General features: G+C 48.1%; 7 protein-coding genes across 7 annotated transcripts; 5 read left to right on the top strand and 2 right to left on the bottom strand.

Moving 5' to 3' along the window:
• Window positions 1-50: 50 nt before the first annotated feature.
• On the top strand, window positions 51-3228 carry EDB82DRAFT_505280 (kinase-like domain-containing protein). The gene is made up of 5 exons (XM_025727101.2): window positions 51-581; window positions 741-1308; window positions 1361-1953; window positions 2018-2387; window positions 2438-3228. Exons 1-5 carry the CDS (start codon window positions 540-542, stop codon window positions 2878-2880), a joined length of 2016 nt encoding a protein of 671 aa, XP_025581602.1. The 5' UTR covers window positions 51-539; the 3' UTR covers window positions 2881-3228.
• A 341-nt stretch (window positions 3229-3569) lies between these two features.
• On the top strand, window positions 3570-5048 carry EDB82DRAFT_526657 (uncharacterized protein; the record flags this gene model as incomplete). Its single annotated transcript, XM_025727102.1, has 2 exons — window positions 3570-4135; window positions 4274-5048. The coding sequence occupies 2 exons, from the start codon at window positions 3570-3572 to the stop codon at window positions 5046-5048; spliced, it is 1341 nt and encodes a 446-aa protein (XP_025581603.1).
• Window positions 5049-6670: 1622 nt separating this feature from the next.
• Window positions 6671-7865, top strand: EDB82DRAFT_477306 (uncharacterized protein; the record flags this gene model as incomplete). Its single annotated transcript, XM_025727104.1, has 2 exons — window positions 6671-6773; window positions 6826-7865. 2 exons carry the CDS (start codon window positions 6671-6673, stop codon window positions 7863-7865), a joined length of 1143 nt encoding a protein of 380 aa, XP_025581605.1.
• Window positions 7866-8051: 186 nt separating this feature from the next.
• On the bottom strand, window positions 8052-9225 carry EDB82DRAFT_229950 (adenylate kinase-domain-containing protein). The gene has a single exon (XM_025727105.2). It carries the CDS (start codon window positions 8912-8914, stop codon window positions 8237-8239), a length of 678 nt encoding a protein of 225 aa, XP_025581606.1. The 5' UTR covers window positions 8915-9225; the 3' UTR covers window positions 8052-8236.
• A 5-nt stretch (window positions 9226-9230) lies between these two features.
• Window positions 9231-11074, bottom strand: EDB82DRAFT_538356 (uncharacterized protein; the record flags this gene model as incomplete). The annotated part of the gene is made up of 3 exons (XM_025727106.2): window positions 9231-9772; window positions 9827-10035; window positions 10090-11074. The coding sequence occupies 3 exons, from the start codon at window positions 11072-11074 to the stop codon at window positions 9587-9589; spliced, it is 1380 nt and encodes a 459-aa protein (XP_025581607.1). The 3' UTR covers window positions 9231-9586.
• A 1892-nt stretch (window positions 11075-12966) lies between these two features.
• On the top strand, window positions 12967-14420 carry EDB82DRAFT_229984 (uncharacterized protein). The gene is made up of 3 exons (XM_025727107.2): window positions 12967-13463; window positions 13529-13747; window positions 13802-14420. The coding sequence occupies exons 1-3, from the start codon at window positions 13285-13287 to the stop codon at window positions 14283-14285; spliced, it is 882 nt and encodes a 293-aa protein (XP_025581608.1). The 5' UTR covers window positions 12967-13284; the 3' UTR covers window positions 14286-14420.
• A 1314-nt stretch (window positions 14421-15734) lies between these two features.
• On the top strand, window positions 15735-17654 carry EDB82DRAFT_230001 (uncharacterized protein). Its single transcript, XM_025727108.2, has 4 exons — window positions 15735-15944; window positions 16057-16183; window positions 16275-16451; window positions 16516-17654. Exons 2-4 carry the CDS (start codon window positions 16075-16077, stop codon window positions 17259-17261), a joined length of 1032 nt encoding a protein of 343 aa, XP_025581609.1. The 5' UTR covers window positions 15735-15944; window positions 16057-16074; the 3' UTR covers window positions 17262-17654.
• The last annotated feature ends 225 nt before the right edge of the window (window positions 17655-17879 follow it).

Here is a 17879-nt window from a genome sequence, read left to right on the forward strand (position 1 = left end):
TGGCACTGAACGTGACTTCTCTCCGTTTCCTGAGCAGGCCGAATGAGCACTATTATTGTTTCTTGAACATTTTAAATGTAAAATTTACTGGCATAAGTAGAAAAACAAATGTTACTTTACCAGCCCAGACTTTTTTTTACCCTTTAAAATCTGTGACTCGAATTCCATCGAGGCTGTTCAAAGTGGCTTGGTTTGGATCCAATTAAATGACAGGCACCATCTAGGCAGTTGTCGCACTGAGGTACCTTAGCTTGAGCTAGCTGCTCTAGGCTCCCGGCTCGCTCAGCAGGAACACCACAATAGGTACTTTCATCCTGGCCCAGGCTCGATTCACGCCCTTGCTCGTTTCGACTTCCTCCTGTCCATAATCTTCCCTTTTCTTCTCTTCCCCTTCTTCCAAGGCATCACAACTACCGGAGAACCCCACCGAATAGCGTTACCGTTATTATCAGCACATTAACTTGTATCACTCAACCGTTAACTATTACAATCTGTTACTCTTTGGTTTCCCTACTGGGCCGTACAGTATAGCTACCATCATGGCTCCGCAGCCAGAGAAGAGCCAATTGAAGCGTCAGCGCGTTAGTCCTTCCCTCACTCTTTTATTTCAACCTTGAATAGTGGCATTCTTCTTTGACTGTCGCCTTGATGCTAGATTCCTTTGGACCCGTTTACATCCATTATTTCATCTCGTGTCGCGCTTTACCCATGCCGCTTGTCGCTAACTTTCACCTTCTCAGGGCTCGCTGCCGGATGACGAGACAGAGACTAAGAAGCCTCGCAGAACCGAGCGCCTCGAGGGTGACGCAGACAAGACTCCTGTTGTTAACAAACAACACCTTCCATCTCCTCTCACACACCTTACCGATGACTCCAGCGAGGTCAACAAGCACTCTGCTGTGACTTCTCCGAAAAAGAAGGAAAACGAGAGCACTCCTAAAAAATCCGAAGACAACTCACAGAGCCAAGCGCTGTCCTCTCCGCCCCAAGACACGCAGCCGTTGAGCCAGTTCGTTGATCGCCACCCCGCCATTTCAGACGATATCGAAGATGAGATTCGCGAGGGTGTTTGGGGATACCTTGTTCCCTTGGATCCGAAGTACGGAGATAAGCCCATCGTGTTGAAGAAGCGAAGCGCATGTCCATTGCCAGATACAGTTGCCGATGCGGCGAAGAAAGAGAATGAGAATAACACAAACGACAAGAACGGCAAATCAGCAGCCATGAAAGATGAAGAGACCTTTGAGAAAAAGAAGGAGAAGGGCGCTCCTTCTGGCGGCTATCTGATCGGTCGTCATCCTGAGTGTGGTAAGTAGCAGAGCGATTGTAGGTCACTTTCTTGTTACTAACCATTTGCCAGATATCGTCGTCAACGATGGCATTGTATCGAACAGACATTGCCTTCTTTTCACTGAAAACAAGGGTAACGACACAGTGGCGATCGTCGAAGACTTGTCGAGTAACGGTACATACGTCAACGAGGCCATTGTAGGACGAAACCAACGCCGTGAATTGGAGGAGCAGGACGAGATTGCGGTTCACGGTAAGGCGCGCTTCGTCTTCCGGTACCCCCAGACTCGCCAAACCAGCGCTTTCCTACAACAGTATACTCTTCTCGAGAAACTTGGCAAGGGCCATTTTGCAGAGGTCTACCTTTGCGTCGAGAAGACGACTGGGCAACGCTTTGCTGTCAAAATCTTCACAAAACACCCGGGGGTTGAGGATCGCTCCAAGACGGAGGGCTTGCAACAGGAGATCGGTGTTCTCATGGGCGTCAGCCACCCCAATGTCCTTTGTTTGAAGGACACGTTTAACGAACGAGATCGCGTCTACTTGGTGCTCGAATTGGCGCCAGAAGGAGAGCTGTTCAACTTCATAGTAATGAAGCAGAAGCTCAGCGAAGATGAGTCTAGGAAGTTGTTCGTGCAGCTTTTCCAGGGTATCAAGTACTTGGTAAGTTGTTCTATCTTGGGTCGATGCCCTCTTGCGGATTATACAGATCTGACCGTTTGCCTAGCACGAACGCAACATTGTGCACCGTGATATCAAGCCTGAGAACATCTTGTTGGTAGATAAGAATCTCCACGTGAAGCTGGCGGATTTCGGGTTGGCCAAGATCATCGGAGAGGAATCCTTCACAACCACACTCTGCGGAACTCCTAGCTATGTCGCACCGGAAATCCTTGCCGACTCTAAGCAACGCAAGTACACAAAGGCTGTCGACGTCTGGTCATTGGGGGTTGTTCTTTACATCTGCCTGTGTGGTTTCCCACCATTCTCCGATGAACTCTACTCGCGCGACTTCCCTTTCACACTCTCGCAACAGATCAAGAGCGGCCGTTTCGACTATCCATCGCCGTACTGGGATTCTGTTGGAGACCCAGCCCGTAAGTCCTACCATACTGAACTTGAAACAGGGGCTTGCTGACTTATGTAGTTGACTTGATTGACTCAATGTTGATTGTCGATCCCGAGAAGAGGTACACGATTGACCAGTGCTTGCAGCACCCCTGGCTCACACAGAGCTCCCCCTCCGTCAACGATAGCACTGGTGGCTTGGTGGGCGGTATTGCCGGCCTCGCAGTCAACCGAAGAGCTCCTGCCCGTGAACGAACATTATTGTCATCACTCAACACTGTTGAAGTTACCGCTCAAATCGATGCTGGCAAGGACAAGCGACCCGTCAAGGTATTTGCAAAGAACAAAGGCCGTGTCACAAACATTTCAAAAGAGTCTGATCCTGCTTCTCGACGAGCACCAGACGAATTCATCGAGATGGGAGGTAAGGGCGACCAAGAACTATTCCCGGACGATGACTCGAGCATTTACCCCACAGGTGACAATGGCGAGAAGATCAAGGCAAGCAAAGCCAAGCGATAAACCAACAGTATTGCAATTGTCGAATCGAATGTTTTCGTGTGGCTTGGTAGGTCCGGTATCGGTGTTGGGTTTCTGTTGAGTATTTTCTTGATATTTCTTATTCTACGGCGAAATTTCCATAGAGGCAGTACAGGAAGGATCACTGGGGTTTGTTATGGGTAACTTTGTTTGTCTGGTTTCCTTGAGTACATGATGTCTCATAGAGAATGGGGGAGGTGGATTATGGGGAAAGAGGGTTGATGCTAAGCATTTAGTAACTATTGAAAGCGTACCAAAAGTCTCGTGTTTTTTTATTTATTGCAACCTCGTCTTATACAGTTACAATATGTGATACCAGATGAACTGTTGAATTACTTGTTGGCTTTCATCAAAACGTACCTACAAAAGCTTGAATAAGCTTGTTATCTCCACGTGACTTATCGCTTAGCGCCCACACATAGAGAAAACCTATCTGGCGGGGTGTAAGGGCCCCACTAGAGAGGGCTATTCGCCTGGGACGAGAAACTTCACATTATTCCGCTCGTCGACCTTACAAACGAACGCTTCGAGATCGTCCCTTCCGCCCCGGTCTTCGCTAATTTCATTACTTCTCGTCCGCATATCCGAGGCCGGAACGAGAATCTCGACGACTACCGCGACCGATACTTTTTAGATCGAAAAATCCCCCCGCGTGGGAGTCTAAGGCAAACATGGCCGATACCAAGACTGCCGGCCAGCCCACTCTGGTCTTTGTTGATGGATCTTTCGAGGATCTCGCCGCCGAGATGGCCGAGTACCTCAAGGCTGAGGACGCCAAGCAGCTTCTGAGCCAGGAGAAGCAGCCTTCCAACGAGGAGGTTCTGTCCAAGCTGGTCTCTGCATCTGGGGCCCTTAACACTGTCCCCGAGAAGGAGTATACCGCCGCTTCCAACCTCATGACCCATTTGGTTCTGCAGTCCTCCGACCCCAAGAAGTTCCTGCCTACTCTCTGCACCACCTTTGCTAAGCCGCTCGTCAACTCTCCCGTTCACGGCGTTGGTCTGTCACTCAACGCCCTGACCACCGTCTTCAACCTGCTCGAACCCAGCAACCCCGTCCGCGCCCGTGTCTTTATGGAAATTCTCAAGTTCTTGAGGTCGCATGCCATGTTTGAAAGTCTGCGCACATACCTCGATAAGCTCCCCGAGTGGCTCGCTACTTGGGGAACCGATGCCGATTTCCAGCGAAAGATCTACGAGGAGGTTGCCGAGGTTGCCCTTGAGGCTGGCGAGGAGCAGTAAGTTCACGCCCTGACATACGGCGTGCGATTTATTCTGTTTGTGATATCCACACTGTTCCAGTTTTGATATCTTTCTACAGGGATAGCCGCACCTGCATTGTTGCTTCGCAATACGACTTACTAAACATTTGACAGACAAGCCTACGAGTACGTTGTCAAGGCCCTCAGAACATTCGACGGCGACGCCATCTCCTCCGAAGACGCCCAGAGATTGTCCCTTCGTGCTGTCAAGAAGGCCCTTACCTCCAGCAACCACTTCCTTTTCCAAGATCTCCGAGGCATTCCCAGCGTGCAGGCCCTCAGCGACTCCCACCCAGTCTACTCGCAACTTCTCGATATCTTTGCTGAGCAGGACCTCGAGGACTACAACGACTTCAACGATGAGCACCAGGGCTGGGTCGAGAAGGAGAGCCTGGACCACGAGAAGCTCCACCGCAAGATGCGCCTCTTGACATTCTCCAGCTTGGCCGCCTCCACTCCCAGCCGCGAAATTGAATATTCCAAGATCACCAAGGCTCTGCAGATCCCCGAGGATGAGATTGAGATGTGGGCTATCGATGTGATTCGCGCTGGTCTCGTCGAGGGTAAACTTTCCCAGCAGCGTCAAAAGTTCCTCGTTCACAAGGTCACATACCGTGTGTTCGGTCAAAAGCAGTACCAAGAATTGGCCAACCGAGTCGACCACTGGAGGACAACTCTGCAGAACGTCCTTGGCGTCCTGCGCCAAGAACAGGTCAATGCCAAGGCCCAGAAGGAGCGCGAGATCCAGGAGTTGGAGCGAAAGGTCGCCAACGTTGGTATGGGCGGTGCCCAGGACCGACGCCGACAGAACCAGAACCGGGAGCCTCGCGAACCTCGCGAACCCCGCGAGCCTCGAGAGCCTAAGGAGCGAACGGAAGATGACGATTAAACGCAGAACGGAAGTGCTAGGATACGATCAAAAACGAGACTAGAGCAGTCGTGGGGAAGCAAAATGAGGGGGCTTTTTCTGGGAATGGGGGACATTGTTATACCTGCTTTGTGTTAATACATCGTTGGGCACATGAGGAAATCCAGCGAACGAGGGGTTGCGAATGGCGTAGCCGGTTTCATGAGCATATTGGCTTTCTACTTCCCAGCATTGAAGAGAAGATGGTGTCACGGCACTTGTCTTCCAAGATATAGAATCAAAAATGAATGCTTGTTAAACACAACGGGAGCTCCGTGGGGCTGGTTCATAGAATTGTTGCTGTGAGATTTGGTATTTGGTATAATACATATTGTATGCCGCCCTGATAGCTACAATAGACCCGGGGCGAAATTAATTAAAAGGATGATGTAAACTTTTTGTGAGGGTCTGGGTTGTGTATCCGTCCTATATATGAAGTCAGGGTTTGAGCTGATAATCAATTCCAAAATGCAGTCAAGTGCGAATTCGCAACCCGTCTCAGTCACAAACTGAAATACGGATATTGATACATCGTACCATTATGGGAGGCATTAGATTAGGAATAAATATCAATAATAAACGCACCACTACGACGATTGACAAGGGCAACGTAGCCCCCAGTTCCCACGAGAGCTACAACCAAGAATGGCCAGAACTTGACCTCATCATTGCGACGAGGCTTTGGGGGCTGAGAAGAGTAAGGCCGGTTGCATTGAACGGCCAAAGACGATGTGCGAGGAGTGAGTCGAGCAGTCGAGACGGCGAGGCGCCCGGTGAATAAAGACATGCGTGAAGCCATCGGTAATTGAGTTGTTTTGTATCAACTAAAGTATCTAGATAAGTAGACTGATTTCACCCGAAATTGGTGTCTGGAAAAAAAATGGTCGGCCGCTGGACGTTTGTTTGAGATAGTGATGGCGATGAGAGACATGAGAAGAGAGCATCATAGCAAAATCAGGCGAGAATGAGTGTATGATCACGTGACACCAAACGCATTCAAACTCTTATCCAAACTAAGGTAGTGAATTAACATATTAATATCAGATCACAAAATTCATCCCAGGCTTGATATAGTTAGACCTATAAGATGATAATATGAACATGCTGTTAGAACATAGTCGGGAAGAGCAAGTCAGTTGTTGTCGGGTTGTTTAAGTCATAAAAAGAACATGGGTTGAGTACACGCCTAGGTACCTACTTACATCAGTACATTAGTATAATCCCTAGGTATCTGTATAGACCGACTATAGGTACGGTCTTAAGAACGAAACCATCTATCTATACGCACGAAGAACATGTGGCTGCTGAAACAACGGGCATAAACGTCGTTGTTTCACGGTTGGCATATAGTTTTGTGGCTTGATAGCCGCCCAACCAGCCCCTCTCATTTGCGTTGCTTAACTTTCCACACCTAACCTCAGCTTGATCCCACCCCGCATAGGCTCAGGTACAATCCTCAACAGTGGTTCCCGCTCTGACGCCAACATTCTTCCTCTTGAAACCATTTGTTGATACTGCCAAAACATTCCTCTACCTGGTCTTGTTGTAGACTTCTGTCTTGAATCTGTTTGTATAGTTGGTTGCTGGGCCAACGACAGCTCAGCATGCCTTCAACTCCACGGTTCAAACGTCAGCGAGACCCCCAGACGCCGAGATCACAGAAGAAGCGTCTTCCGAAGGGCCGTTACAGCGATGGTCATTGGTGGTGTAAGTGTTGGATTCTTTAGGGTCTTTTATTCTGATAATAACAACCTCATAGGCAATTGTGAGCCTCGTCAAAAGGCTACACTACGTGAAGTCAAGAAGATAGGACCCAACAATGGCAAGCTTTTTTGGAAATGCGATGACTGCAACTTCTTTCTCTGGAGAGATGAGGCTAAAACTCGCGAGAACGGTCTGAGGACCCCCCGAAAAAGTGATGACTCTGCCAGATCCGGACCTCCTCCCATGACCCAGCAATCTCTTGTGACATATGGCTATCGAGTTACTCCTAGGCGACACCAGAGTAACGAAGATTCTGCTGATAGCACAGAGTCTGGTGAAGACTCCGAGCCCAATACCCCTATGCCAAAGTCTACCATGAACCGAATACAAGCTTCGGGTTCTTCAAAATCGTCTACTTTGCCATCAGCAGCTGTTGAAACGCCGTCTCGTGGACCGGTCAAGAGACGCCGGGACATTTTTGAAGAGGATGACGTAGAGTTTAGTGATTTAGGATCGGATGAGGAGCGTCAGATGGCTGCTATTGCGGACAAAAGTGCTGAGAAGGCTGTCCAGAAACGATACACTACGCCTAGCACTTCGCGCTCTACCGATGTCATTTCGGGGTTGCCAACACCTTCTGTTTCGCGCACCCTATTTCCTACCAGCGAGTCGAAGAGACAAAAGCAAGTCTCCTTCGAAGAAACCCCTTCGCGGTACACTGATACCATGTCATCCGCTACCGTTTCGGCCAACACAACACCCTCGAAGACACCATCCAGACAGCAAGGGCTTCCTCCAAGTAGCCCTCTTGAGAAAGACTACGACGTAATGGATGGGGTCATGAGCCTTTTGCGAGGTCAAAAAGTTGACCCAAAGATCCTGTCATCTGTGCAAAATATCCTGACCACTGCCGCACGCCAAACCAAGGGTATCATGCTGGGACGTGATACCGCCCGGGCAAGTCTCAAGGCCAAAGATGAGAAGATTGCGACCTTACAGGAGCGAATCACAGCATTGGAGAATCGCGAAAAGATGCACAGAAAACAGATGACGGACATCAAAGCTGGTTTGATGAAAATGTACGACGACAACTGATTGTGCAAGTTTGTAAGGAACAGGAATTGGCGATGATCAGGAAACGACAACAACATGGGCGTTGGGCTTTAGTAATGATGGTTATGTATACCCTTTTGAGCAAGTAAGTTGAAATGGGATCAGGTAGGTAGGTTAGGATAGGGGTCTCATGAGAATTGAAGAAAGCTTGTATCAGTGGTAGCTGGAAAAGGCAGTATTTCCAGAGGAATACATTGTAGATACAGTATAATCATGGGTTTTCTATTACTGTTCTAGACGCGAGATCTAAGTCTTTTATAAGCTTGGATATTATTAGGGTCTTAGTCTAAACACGGGGTCCGACTCCAGGACAGCTCCCCCGAAGTACAATGTATGTTCGATTCATGCATGCCTTAGAAGCTGGATCCCAACCGCTCGGCGAGGGCCTTTTCGGTGTTGGCATAGACTTCATCAGGGGTAGGAGTAGCATCAAGCTTCAGAACCTTGCCAACCTCCTGAAAGTGGTTGACAACAGGCATGCTGGTCTCGATAAAGACGCGGAATCGCTTGCGAATACTCTCGGCGTTGTCGTCATCGCGGCCGCTGGTCTTGCCGCGCTCGAGGAGACGGGACTCCATAACATCTTCGGGGCAGTCGAAGAAGAGGACAAGCTTGGCGGGGCAGACGGTCTCCTCGAACTTGACAGCCTGGTCCATCTTACGAGGGAAACCGTCAATGAGGAAGCGGCCCTTCTGCGATCCTGTCTCCTTGAGGACAGCGGACATGGCGTTCTCGAGGAGAGCAATAGTCACCTCCATGGGAACGATGAGGCCGTTGCGGATATAGTCCTTGATGAGGTCGCCATACTGGGAACCGGGCCTCTCCTGCTCAGCGCGCAGCAAGTCGCCGGCAGAAAGGTGGGTGAAGCCGTGCTCAGAGACGAGCTTGGAGCACTGGGTACCCTTACCGGCACCAGGGCCGCCGAGAACAAAGATGACGGTCACATCTTCGGGTTTGAAGGTAGGAGTTGACTTTTCGGGCGCGGGGATTTGTCCAGCGGACTCGGGCGCATCTTGAGGAACAGCAGGCATGATGAGGTCTAGAGAGGGAGGGGTTGAAGTTAGTTGAATATAGAGCTATCATGGATGAGGGGGATGTACCTTTTTTATGTTTGGTTGTATGTTATCAACGTGGTATCATCTAGGTTGGCAGAAATGAACAAGGAAAAAGAAACTTGATCCTTAATGCTTAGTTGGAGATCGAGTTGATGCGATGCTGCCAAGACAGGGTGTTCTGGACCCCTTCCCTTGGATAGGGCGGTGTCCAAAGATGGCTCAAGCCTGAGGCATCCATGATGTTGGCCCACTTTACAAGCTCTTGATCAACGTCTTATCGATTGACATGGACACGATATCATGATGAATCACATTCATAGTGGTTTCAACACTATAAAATGTCAATTTCAATTCTACAATTATCTGTTCTCTCTCACAATAACCCAGCCCTGGTTACCCATCCGAGAGTACTCGATATCGATCTGGGTTGAATCAGGAACATCAACAATAGGCAACCATCCACAGGCAGCCCTTAGCTACATGCATGCTCTCTCAAAGCACCTGGGGCTTCGCTCCATACAAGGCTGGCCATGCATCCTGGCCTTGGCCCAAATTCGTCTTCCTGACAACCGTACCAGGAACGACCAGCGACACCTTGCTCCCAATTCGCATGACTTAGTACTTCGCTACAGTCTGCCTTGATGTTCCTCATGAGAGATGTACCGTCACCATGGGCTGGCACATCTCCAGTGCTTCGTCAAAATGATGGCCATCGGCGTTTCCAATCTTCCTAAGTCGGGGCGAAATTTCAACACCCACGTTCTTGACTCCGCCTGCCTCTCCCGTGTAGTAACGGATATCGAGGTCATCCCATTCCCAATCGTCGTGTACTAGCTAGTTGGTGAGGTAAAATGCCCTGGATCGCAGAAACTTGTCGTTCAGTTCTACTGCTTTGCGAACTATATGCCAAAGACGCTTCTTCGGGCTTGCTCTTTCTCTCATTTCATCGGGATCCATGAAAATTTCAAGAGTCAGTGCCATCTCCCGTGCAATGTTCTTGGCCTCTTCGCGGTTATGGTCATCGAATGACTTGGACAGTAGCTCGGCTTGACTGGACTTGAATGTACTCAGCTGCGTCATGCCGTCAAAGTCAATTTCTGGAAAATTGTCCGTGTTAGATGGGGAAAGGGGAAGGGATGATCAAATCGTACCAGATATGTCCAAACAATAGCGATGGAACGCATTGCCTGTGGGACCTCCCCAGGTAGCCTTCCCAGCCTGGAAGATGTCCGTGACGAGATGCAACCAAATGTAACGCTGGAATTGGAAAGGTGCCGCGTGAATGTTCTTCTTCTGCTGCTTCTTGAGTGCTTCGACGTCTTTCAGGTTCGCTCCTGGAGGTGCCTGGTCTCCGTACGGCTTCTTGGTGAGGACCTGAAAAACAAAGTTGCTAATCTCGAACGCGATTCCCTTCCATCCTTGCTCTACGTCACAGTCCATCAGCTTAAAGCCGGACGGGGTGATGCGGTCCTGTTTCAGGGTGGCGATAAAATGGTTCTGCTCTGCCATGAGTATCTTGAGCTTCTGGTTTCCCTTGAGCAGATCCTTGTTTTCTTTGCGTAGGTCTTGGTCATCTGCAGGATGGGTGAGGTCCTTCTCATCCGTCTTGGCCGCTTGGGCATCCTGCAACTTCTGCTCGATCAGAGTAATCTTTTTCTGAGCCTCGTCGCGGTCCGCTGCATCCTGATTTATGCGACTCTCCAAAGACATGAGGCATTTGCGCATAGCCTCAATCTCAGGGATGCTGCCGGAGGCTGGCTGCGGTGTGGTGCCGGCTTGCGAAAGCCCTGGAATCACGGCTTGGTTGGACTTCTTAGCCTTGATCACTATCTTGCGTGACTTCTTGGTCGGAGAGTCGCTGTCAGCTTCGGGGTTACTTCTTTTCTTAGGGGAAGATGGTCGGTTGAGTGTTGTTATGGACGGAGCACTGCTCTGTGCCGAGATGACTGTGATCGAATCAGGGCTAAAGCCGACACTGGGGTTGTCATTATCGGTACGGATGACTCCTGCTGAAGACGATTTTTGGGGCCTGATAGGCTGGTCATCATCCTCAGAATCAGGGTCTTTCATGTTCTTTGTGGGAGCTGCAGCTCGAGAAGGGCGTTCCCGTCTCTCATAGCCGAAAGGGAACTCCATCGTGTTTGCAGTTTTTGTTGTTGCTCAAAGGCGATGGAGAGCAGGATATGAAGGAGAGAAGAAGTTTGTTTGGAGGGGGATGCTGAGTTGCGGAGGTGAAGAGGGGGGGATATAGCATGGAGCTGGCAGTGATGGGAATTGATAAACAGTCAAACGGCCTTTTGCCAGTGCCAAAAACTGGCAATGAATTTGAACAATAGCATAACCAATAGCCCACCTCGCTAAGCAAATAAAAATATTGTTTAAGTGGCCAATGAACAATAGCATGCAGCATATACTGTTTGAAAACAATAGTAAAGCAATGCAATGAATGCCTGACTGGTTCCTAGATAGACAAGCAACGTGACGTGATGCAGAAAAGAGCGAGGGCTTTGAATTAATAGGAGTATGTATCTCCATGTATTGCGATCAGAACTTTGATCTTTTTTTAAAAAAAAAAAATATATATATATATATATGGTAAAGACTTCGGTATAGATCACACTGACATTCAAACGTCACATACATTCTTGCTCAACGGCGTCAAATATGTGCTTGCGATGCGATATCTCGCTTGAGGCGCAATCGAAGCTTCAATGCAAGATTTCGTTCAAACCCGTATTGGTTCTACTGTTCCCAGCCGCTTTGTTTTCAAAGATGATATGGGATTGATTCTGTAACATGCTGTCCCGTGGACGAACGCATGGAGAGATAGGGAGACGAGCAATAGTTTATACTCATCAATAACGGCTTTAGAAATACGTATACAATGGTAGATATAAATTAATTTTTTTTTGACAATAACAAAGCTACAGTGCTTTAGCAGATACTCTCCAACTACTTTTTTATAAGGGAACTGCTAAGGAGTGTTGGTAGTGGCAAAGAAAATGTTATTGCGAGAATGGGTCTAGTTGTGTAAACCCCAAGGCAATGATAAGCGAAGTTTATAAATCACATGTTAAGTACCTACCTACCTATATATGAACTTCGAATTACCTCCCTGATGAAATTGCAACCGAGTCCTATAGTGAGACGCTCGGCAAGCACGATTAGCGATATCACATAGTTCCTTTATATCATTGAGTACGGGGTATCACTGCATGCAATTCGGTTTACTTATAAGCAATACTGATGCTTTTTGCCATCAAATCTTATGCTCCAAGTTTGTTTCCATATAACGAATCAAGAGTTGAAATCAAGTGCTGAATGTCTGCAAGCGGCAGGTTGTCACGTGTGGCTTTTGTTGACGACAGCCATCTTCCCCAGTCCGGCAAGGATACATACAAAGCACAGGCCAAAAGCAAGCGTGTTCCATACGAGAACGTTGATCGTATATTGCTCTGCCTTAATTTCCACCAGCCAGCGATGGGAGCAGCCGTTATTCCGATGATATATTAGTCTAAGTTTTAGAGGAACCCGCCGAGGATATCTAGAGGCATAAAGAGTTGCTACGGATTAAGACAATATAAGTACCTAGTCTATGATACAGATATTTGTAGACATGCATCAGAAAGAAGGAGGACGAACGCGTGTGTCTCACTCAAGTCGAGCCAATCCAGTCTGAGCATATATCCTGGAATGGGAACTTATCCCAGCTCACTGGATCCGTAGAAACCAACACCCATGCAGCCTGTGTAGTCTCTTATTGGTCCAATCGTAGAACTGCCGGCCGCTTTCATCCCCCGGGCCGTTCTGCACTGGTGACAGGGCGAAATTTGGGGGCTTTTACTCCTTGCCAGGGTTGGGCAGAGCCTCTAGCTAAGCTTCTGCACACTAAACCTCCAGCGGGGATAACCGATGCTCACCACAGCCTAGACCCTGATTGGGCGAGAGCAAAAGCCATGCCTTCTAGAACGACCACTATCAAAATTACGAGACTGGCTTAGTAGACTGTCGGGTCTTTCCCCTTTACCCTTGCTGCACCCACTCCGACTCAACCAGCGCCTCTTGACTTGACTCGGGACTTTTCATTCCTCCATCCTCTCTTTTATTCTTCTATAATCAATCTTAACATTCGCATAATTTGCATTGCATTGTACCACAACATACATCAATCAGTTGGCTACATAGTGTCAATTTTTACTTGCATATAATTTTTCGAATGAACCTACCATCGTCCACGTAAATCTTATCGGCTTCGCCTCGAACCTCAGCGCGTCGAATCTCCTTCAACAACTGCTGCTTCATTGCGTCCGACTCGATCTCCTGGACTTGGATAAACAAACGGCAGAATGGCAGACGGTCTCATAGGATGGGTCATGGAGCTCACGGCCTGGGTGGCCCCCTTCTTTATCGTCATGTCGCCTATTCTCTCCTACGCCGACCAAATTGTCTCCATGTACCGAAACAAGACCAGCGCAGGCTTTTCTCTCGATATTCCTCTTATTATGCTGGTCGCGTCTTTCCTCAGGTTTGTTTTACCTAGCCCAATGCGATTGGCGTGGACTGCGACTGATCCGTGTTTCCCGAATGCAGAATCTTTTACTGGCCACAAGCTCAATACGATACGAGCTTACTCCTTCAGTCCCTGTTGATGGTTGTCGTGCAAGTGGCTCTCCTCAAGGTCGCTCTCGACTTCCGACCTCCCCCACCCACTAAAGGCGGTGATGCTGGTCTGCCTTTTGCTGGCACCGACGACAGCCTCATGGGCTTCCAGCGCCCCTATAACTTTTGGCAATGGCGATCTCCCCGGCGGTAGGTATTGCGTCACCAATATTGCATGAGTATCATTGGGCTAATCAAATACAGGTACTGGCAAGCTATCATGTATTTTGCCGCTGCTCTCGTTGTTCTTGAACTTCTCCTTTCCCAGATGCCTGGGCTCTATGCTGTGTACGCCAACGCCATTGGATGCATTGGACTCGGCGTGGAGGCTACACTGCCCATTCCTCAGATCTTGATCAATGCGCGAACCAAATCATCCAAGGGTCTACGATTATCAGTTCTTGCTGCTTGGATTGGCGGAGACACCATGAAGCTGTTCTGGTTCTTCACATCAAAATCCGAGATCCCTTGGTCTTTCAAGATCTCGGGTATGTTCCAGGCGTCATGCGACTTCTTCCTTGGTTTCCAGTACCTGATATACAATACCAACACCGCGGAGGAGGCACAAATCAAGGAGCACCCCATGGTTGAGTGGGAGACACCCAAGGCAACGACACGAAGCCACAGCCGAAGTCTCACACCTACACGACGGCCTGCCCCATTTGTTGTCGCGGCGGAAGCCAAATAGGCTATCTGCTATTGAATGTTGAATGATCTAATGAAGGCGATGTTGAATCTGATGCGTCGGTTTGATAACGAGCTGCTGCGGTGACAAATCGCCGGGATATTATGTACGGAAACAGGAAGAATGGGGCGATCCTTGGAAGGGATGGAATGAGAGACGACACAGACGATGAGAGGGCGATGATATGAGAACGGGTTTGAGTGTACCAGGATTGGAGTCCAAGCGATGACAGAGGCAAAGACTTATCGAGATGCGACAGGACTTCTATCTACATGTCTTCTTTGTCTCTGCACTTGAGTCAAAATCCCCCACCAATTACGCAATCTTTGAACGATTGCCGGGTCTTGGCTTCAGGTCCAGATCCTGGTCCCTTTTGGCCTTGGCTCATTTCTGAAACAGGCACACCAAAGTCTCACCACCAGCATCAGCCACATTACAGCACCATTCTATTGTCGTTAGGATCTGTTAGTGGGGCACATATTTGGACAGTATATTGAGCAACCAGATGCGCGTCTAGAGGATTGCCATCTATGAAATGATATAGAACATAGACTAATACTACCATAACATCATTACTTGACTTTGCTCGCTTTGTAGTCTTTTAGTTTGCCCTGTTATATTAGATCATTGAAATATTAGTCACTCAGCATCAAGTCTTGCACTATCTAAGCTTCACCACACCCTCAAGACAGTCTTGCCCCTGTCTTTTTTGTAACTTTACAACACCAACTCATTCAGGAGATAGATGATCAATGTTTACTTTTAACATATGATATTTCTTTCAGCTTTGAATCTAGTTATTATCTTCTTTAAGTAACTGTGTTACTATAAACTTGTCGAGCCCGTCTCGTGTAACACTTTTGCTGTACTGACTACGAACTCGACTGGCCCACCACAAGGTTACATACAGTACCTACCTAACTACAGACAAACAGAACCCGCAAGTCAACAAACATCGAAACTGATATTATCGAAGCACATTATCCCTCGGGTTTTATTGATTGTTGACTGCTTAATAAAGTTTTCCTCATTTTTCTGCCTTATTATTCCTATGACTATATTTTTCCAGACTTTATTTAGTCGTCTTTGTCCTTCTTGGCGTTTGCATACAGTCGGCCCAGCAACAAACCTCAAATTGCACCAGAAATAGGTATGTCTACTACTTCTCCTATGCGATTATAGTAGAGGAACTCATTTGGATGATAGTTGAAGTTTCTATCCATCTCTCAACTCTTTATTTTTTAGCGTCGTTGGTTTTTCTGCTTCGCGTCAGTGAATCATTGACAAACTCGTCTACATATATCACCCTCCACTCTCTCTCGCATTCATTCCATCTTCTTCATCTTCACATCTCGCACATCACAGCACTCCTCGCGCAAACCACCGCGCATATCTTCTTCATCTTTCATCGCCTTTCCCTATTTAGGCAGTAGTATATCTTTACTTCACTTCACTTTACTACAACACATGTGCTCCTTAACTTAATCTTTCCTCAACTTTCTTTCATCTTTTCCTCAAGTTAAGGCCTGATTCTACTTTGCGCTTTCATCTCGGTATCGCAATATTCATTCTTTCCGCTTCTATCGTCGCGAGGTAACATCGTTCACATACCAACGCAAAGTCATTCAACAAGCATTCTGCTACGTTTTCATTATTTTCAAGGTCAGTCTCAACTCCTACCCTTTATTCACCCCTGCGATCCCCTCCCACACCCTTAAGCATCATCATATGGTCTTCGTCAATCTCTACAATATTCCAACTAACAAAATCTTAGACCAAACCTACACCAAAGATGGCCCCAGCATCAAACGCGAAGGCTAACTACAAGACCTACGAGGCTCAGGCCCGTATGGTTCGCGCTATCGTGGCTGCGCACCCTGAAATCAAGTGGAACTACAAGGGTAAGACTATATTTCTCTATATTCATCCATCTTATTCTCCGTGATCCTTCTTTGCCTATAACTGTGCCTGGGGTTGACACTCCGCCCTCAGAAATCGCCGCCTGTTATGGCTCCGATATGACTGATCATGCCCTAAACCATCGTTTCCGAAAGGTTCGGGCCTCAACCAATATTATCAGCATTGCGCGTGCCCAGGGCTTCGATATGAAGGACTTGACCACCGACGAGAACCTGCTCCCTTCTACCCAGCAAGCTATCGACAAGAACAGTAGGCTCTCTGACCTTGTCGTTCCCTCTTTGCGCCAACATCTGCTAACATCATCACTTTATAGACATCGCCAAATACTTTGGACAATCCACTACCGACGGAATTCAGTTTCAGTTCCGCACTATCAAGAAGGACGCCGAGGCTCTCCGTCAAACTGCTAACAACGGCGGTGATGTTGCCGGCTGCTTGAACCTCGGTACTGGCGCTGGTCCCAACACCCCTTCCAAGCCTACTCCCACCCGCGGCCAGGCAAGCCGCTCAGGAAAGGGATCCAAGCGCAAGAGTTCACTTCCAGTTCACCCTATCAAGCGCTCCGCTTCGGATGATGAAGACGAGGATGACATGAACTTTGACGAGCTTGACTACACTCCGTCCAAGAGAACCAAGACCACTGGCCGTGGGGTCACTCCTCGCACAGCTGGCCGGAAAGCCGCTGCTACTATCGCCGAATCTTCCGCCCAGTATCCAGACAGTGAGTCCCCTAATGAAGACGCGCCCACTCCTACACCTGCCACTGTCAGCCAGTTTTCTTATACTGGCCATGCCGGTCACGTCAACTACCCTGTCGCCAGCGTCCCGACATTCCCTCCTTCTACCAGCGTCTCCTCTGCCTCGATCTTTGGCGATGCCGAACGCAAGCATCAGCTTTCTATGACGGCTACGACTGCCGCGACTGCTCCTCGCGATCTTGGCATCATGGCGTCTGGTCGATCAGAGTTCTCTGGCGCTTTCGCGAACGACGACGACGACGTTCTCGCGCCCCCTATTGACGATGAACACTACTTCGACTGGGGTAATGGAGAGATCTAAGACCTGAAATCTCAAATGTTTCTCGAGATGACATTTACTAGTATTTTATGGCAAAGCCAATAAAGTACGGTATTTTGTCCTTGAAGAAGGCTCCGCAGAGTATATTATACGGCGCATACAGCAGGTTTTATGCGCAATGACTTTATTTTGGTAGCAATAACAGCTAAACCAGCTTCCGGCATTTAACGAACCTAATGCCTAATATTCCCCCTTTACCCCAGCACACATACCCAATTTTTCAGCCCCGGTTATCTGTATGGTTTCTTTTCTATTTGGCAACTCTGGCTTTATCTAGTATCTTCCGACGGAAAGTGAAGAAAGGAGAATGAAAAGCGAACAGGGGACTACATAACCTCAATGTAAACTAGCTAGTGAATACACATAATCCGTAACAAATATGGTGCCAATATTTATATCTTGTAAAACCCAAGTTTAGCTAACATTTTCTCAACTCTCAATTCCCCAGTGTTTTATTTAGTACTATACATCTAGTGTGCTTCCCTGTACTAGTATTCTTCTATATATACAGTATTTCCCAGTATCTAGTATTCTTTCCTGTATTTAATAATTTTCCTATGCCTAGTATTTCTCCCCGTAGTTAGTATTCTTCCTGATATT

The sequence above is a fragment of the Fusarium venenatum genome, assembly GCF_020744135.1.
Source record: "Fusarium venenatum strain MPI-CAGE-CH-0201 chromosome Unknown EDB82scaffold_3, whole genome shotgun sequence".
In the NCBI taxonomy this organism is placed as follows: domain Eukaryota; kingdom Fungi; phylum Ascomycota; class Sordariomycetes; order Hypocreales; family Nectriaceae; genus Fusarium; species Fusarium venenatum.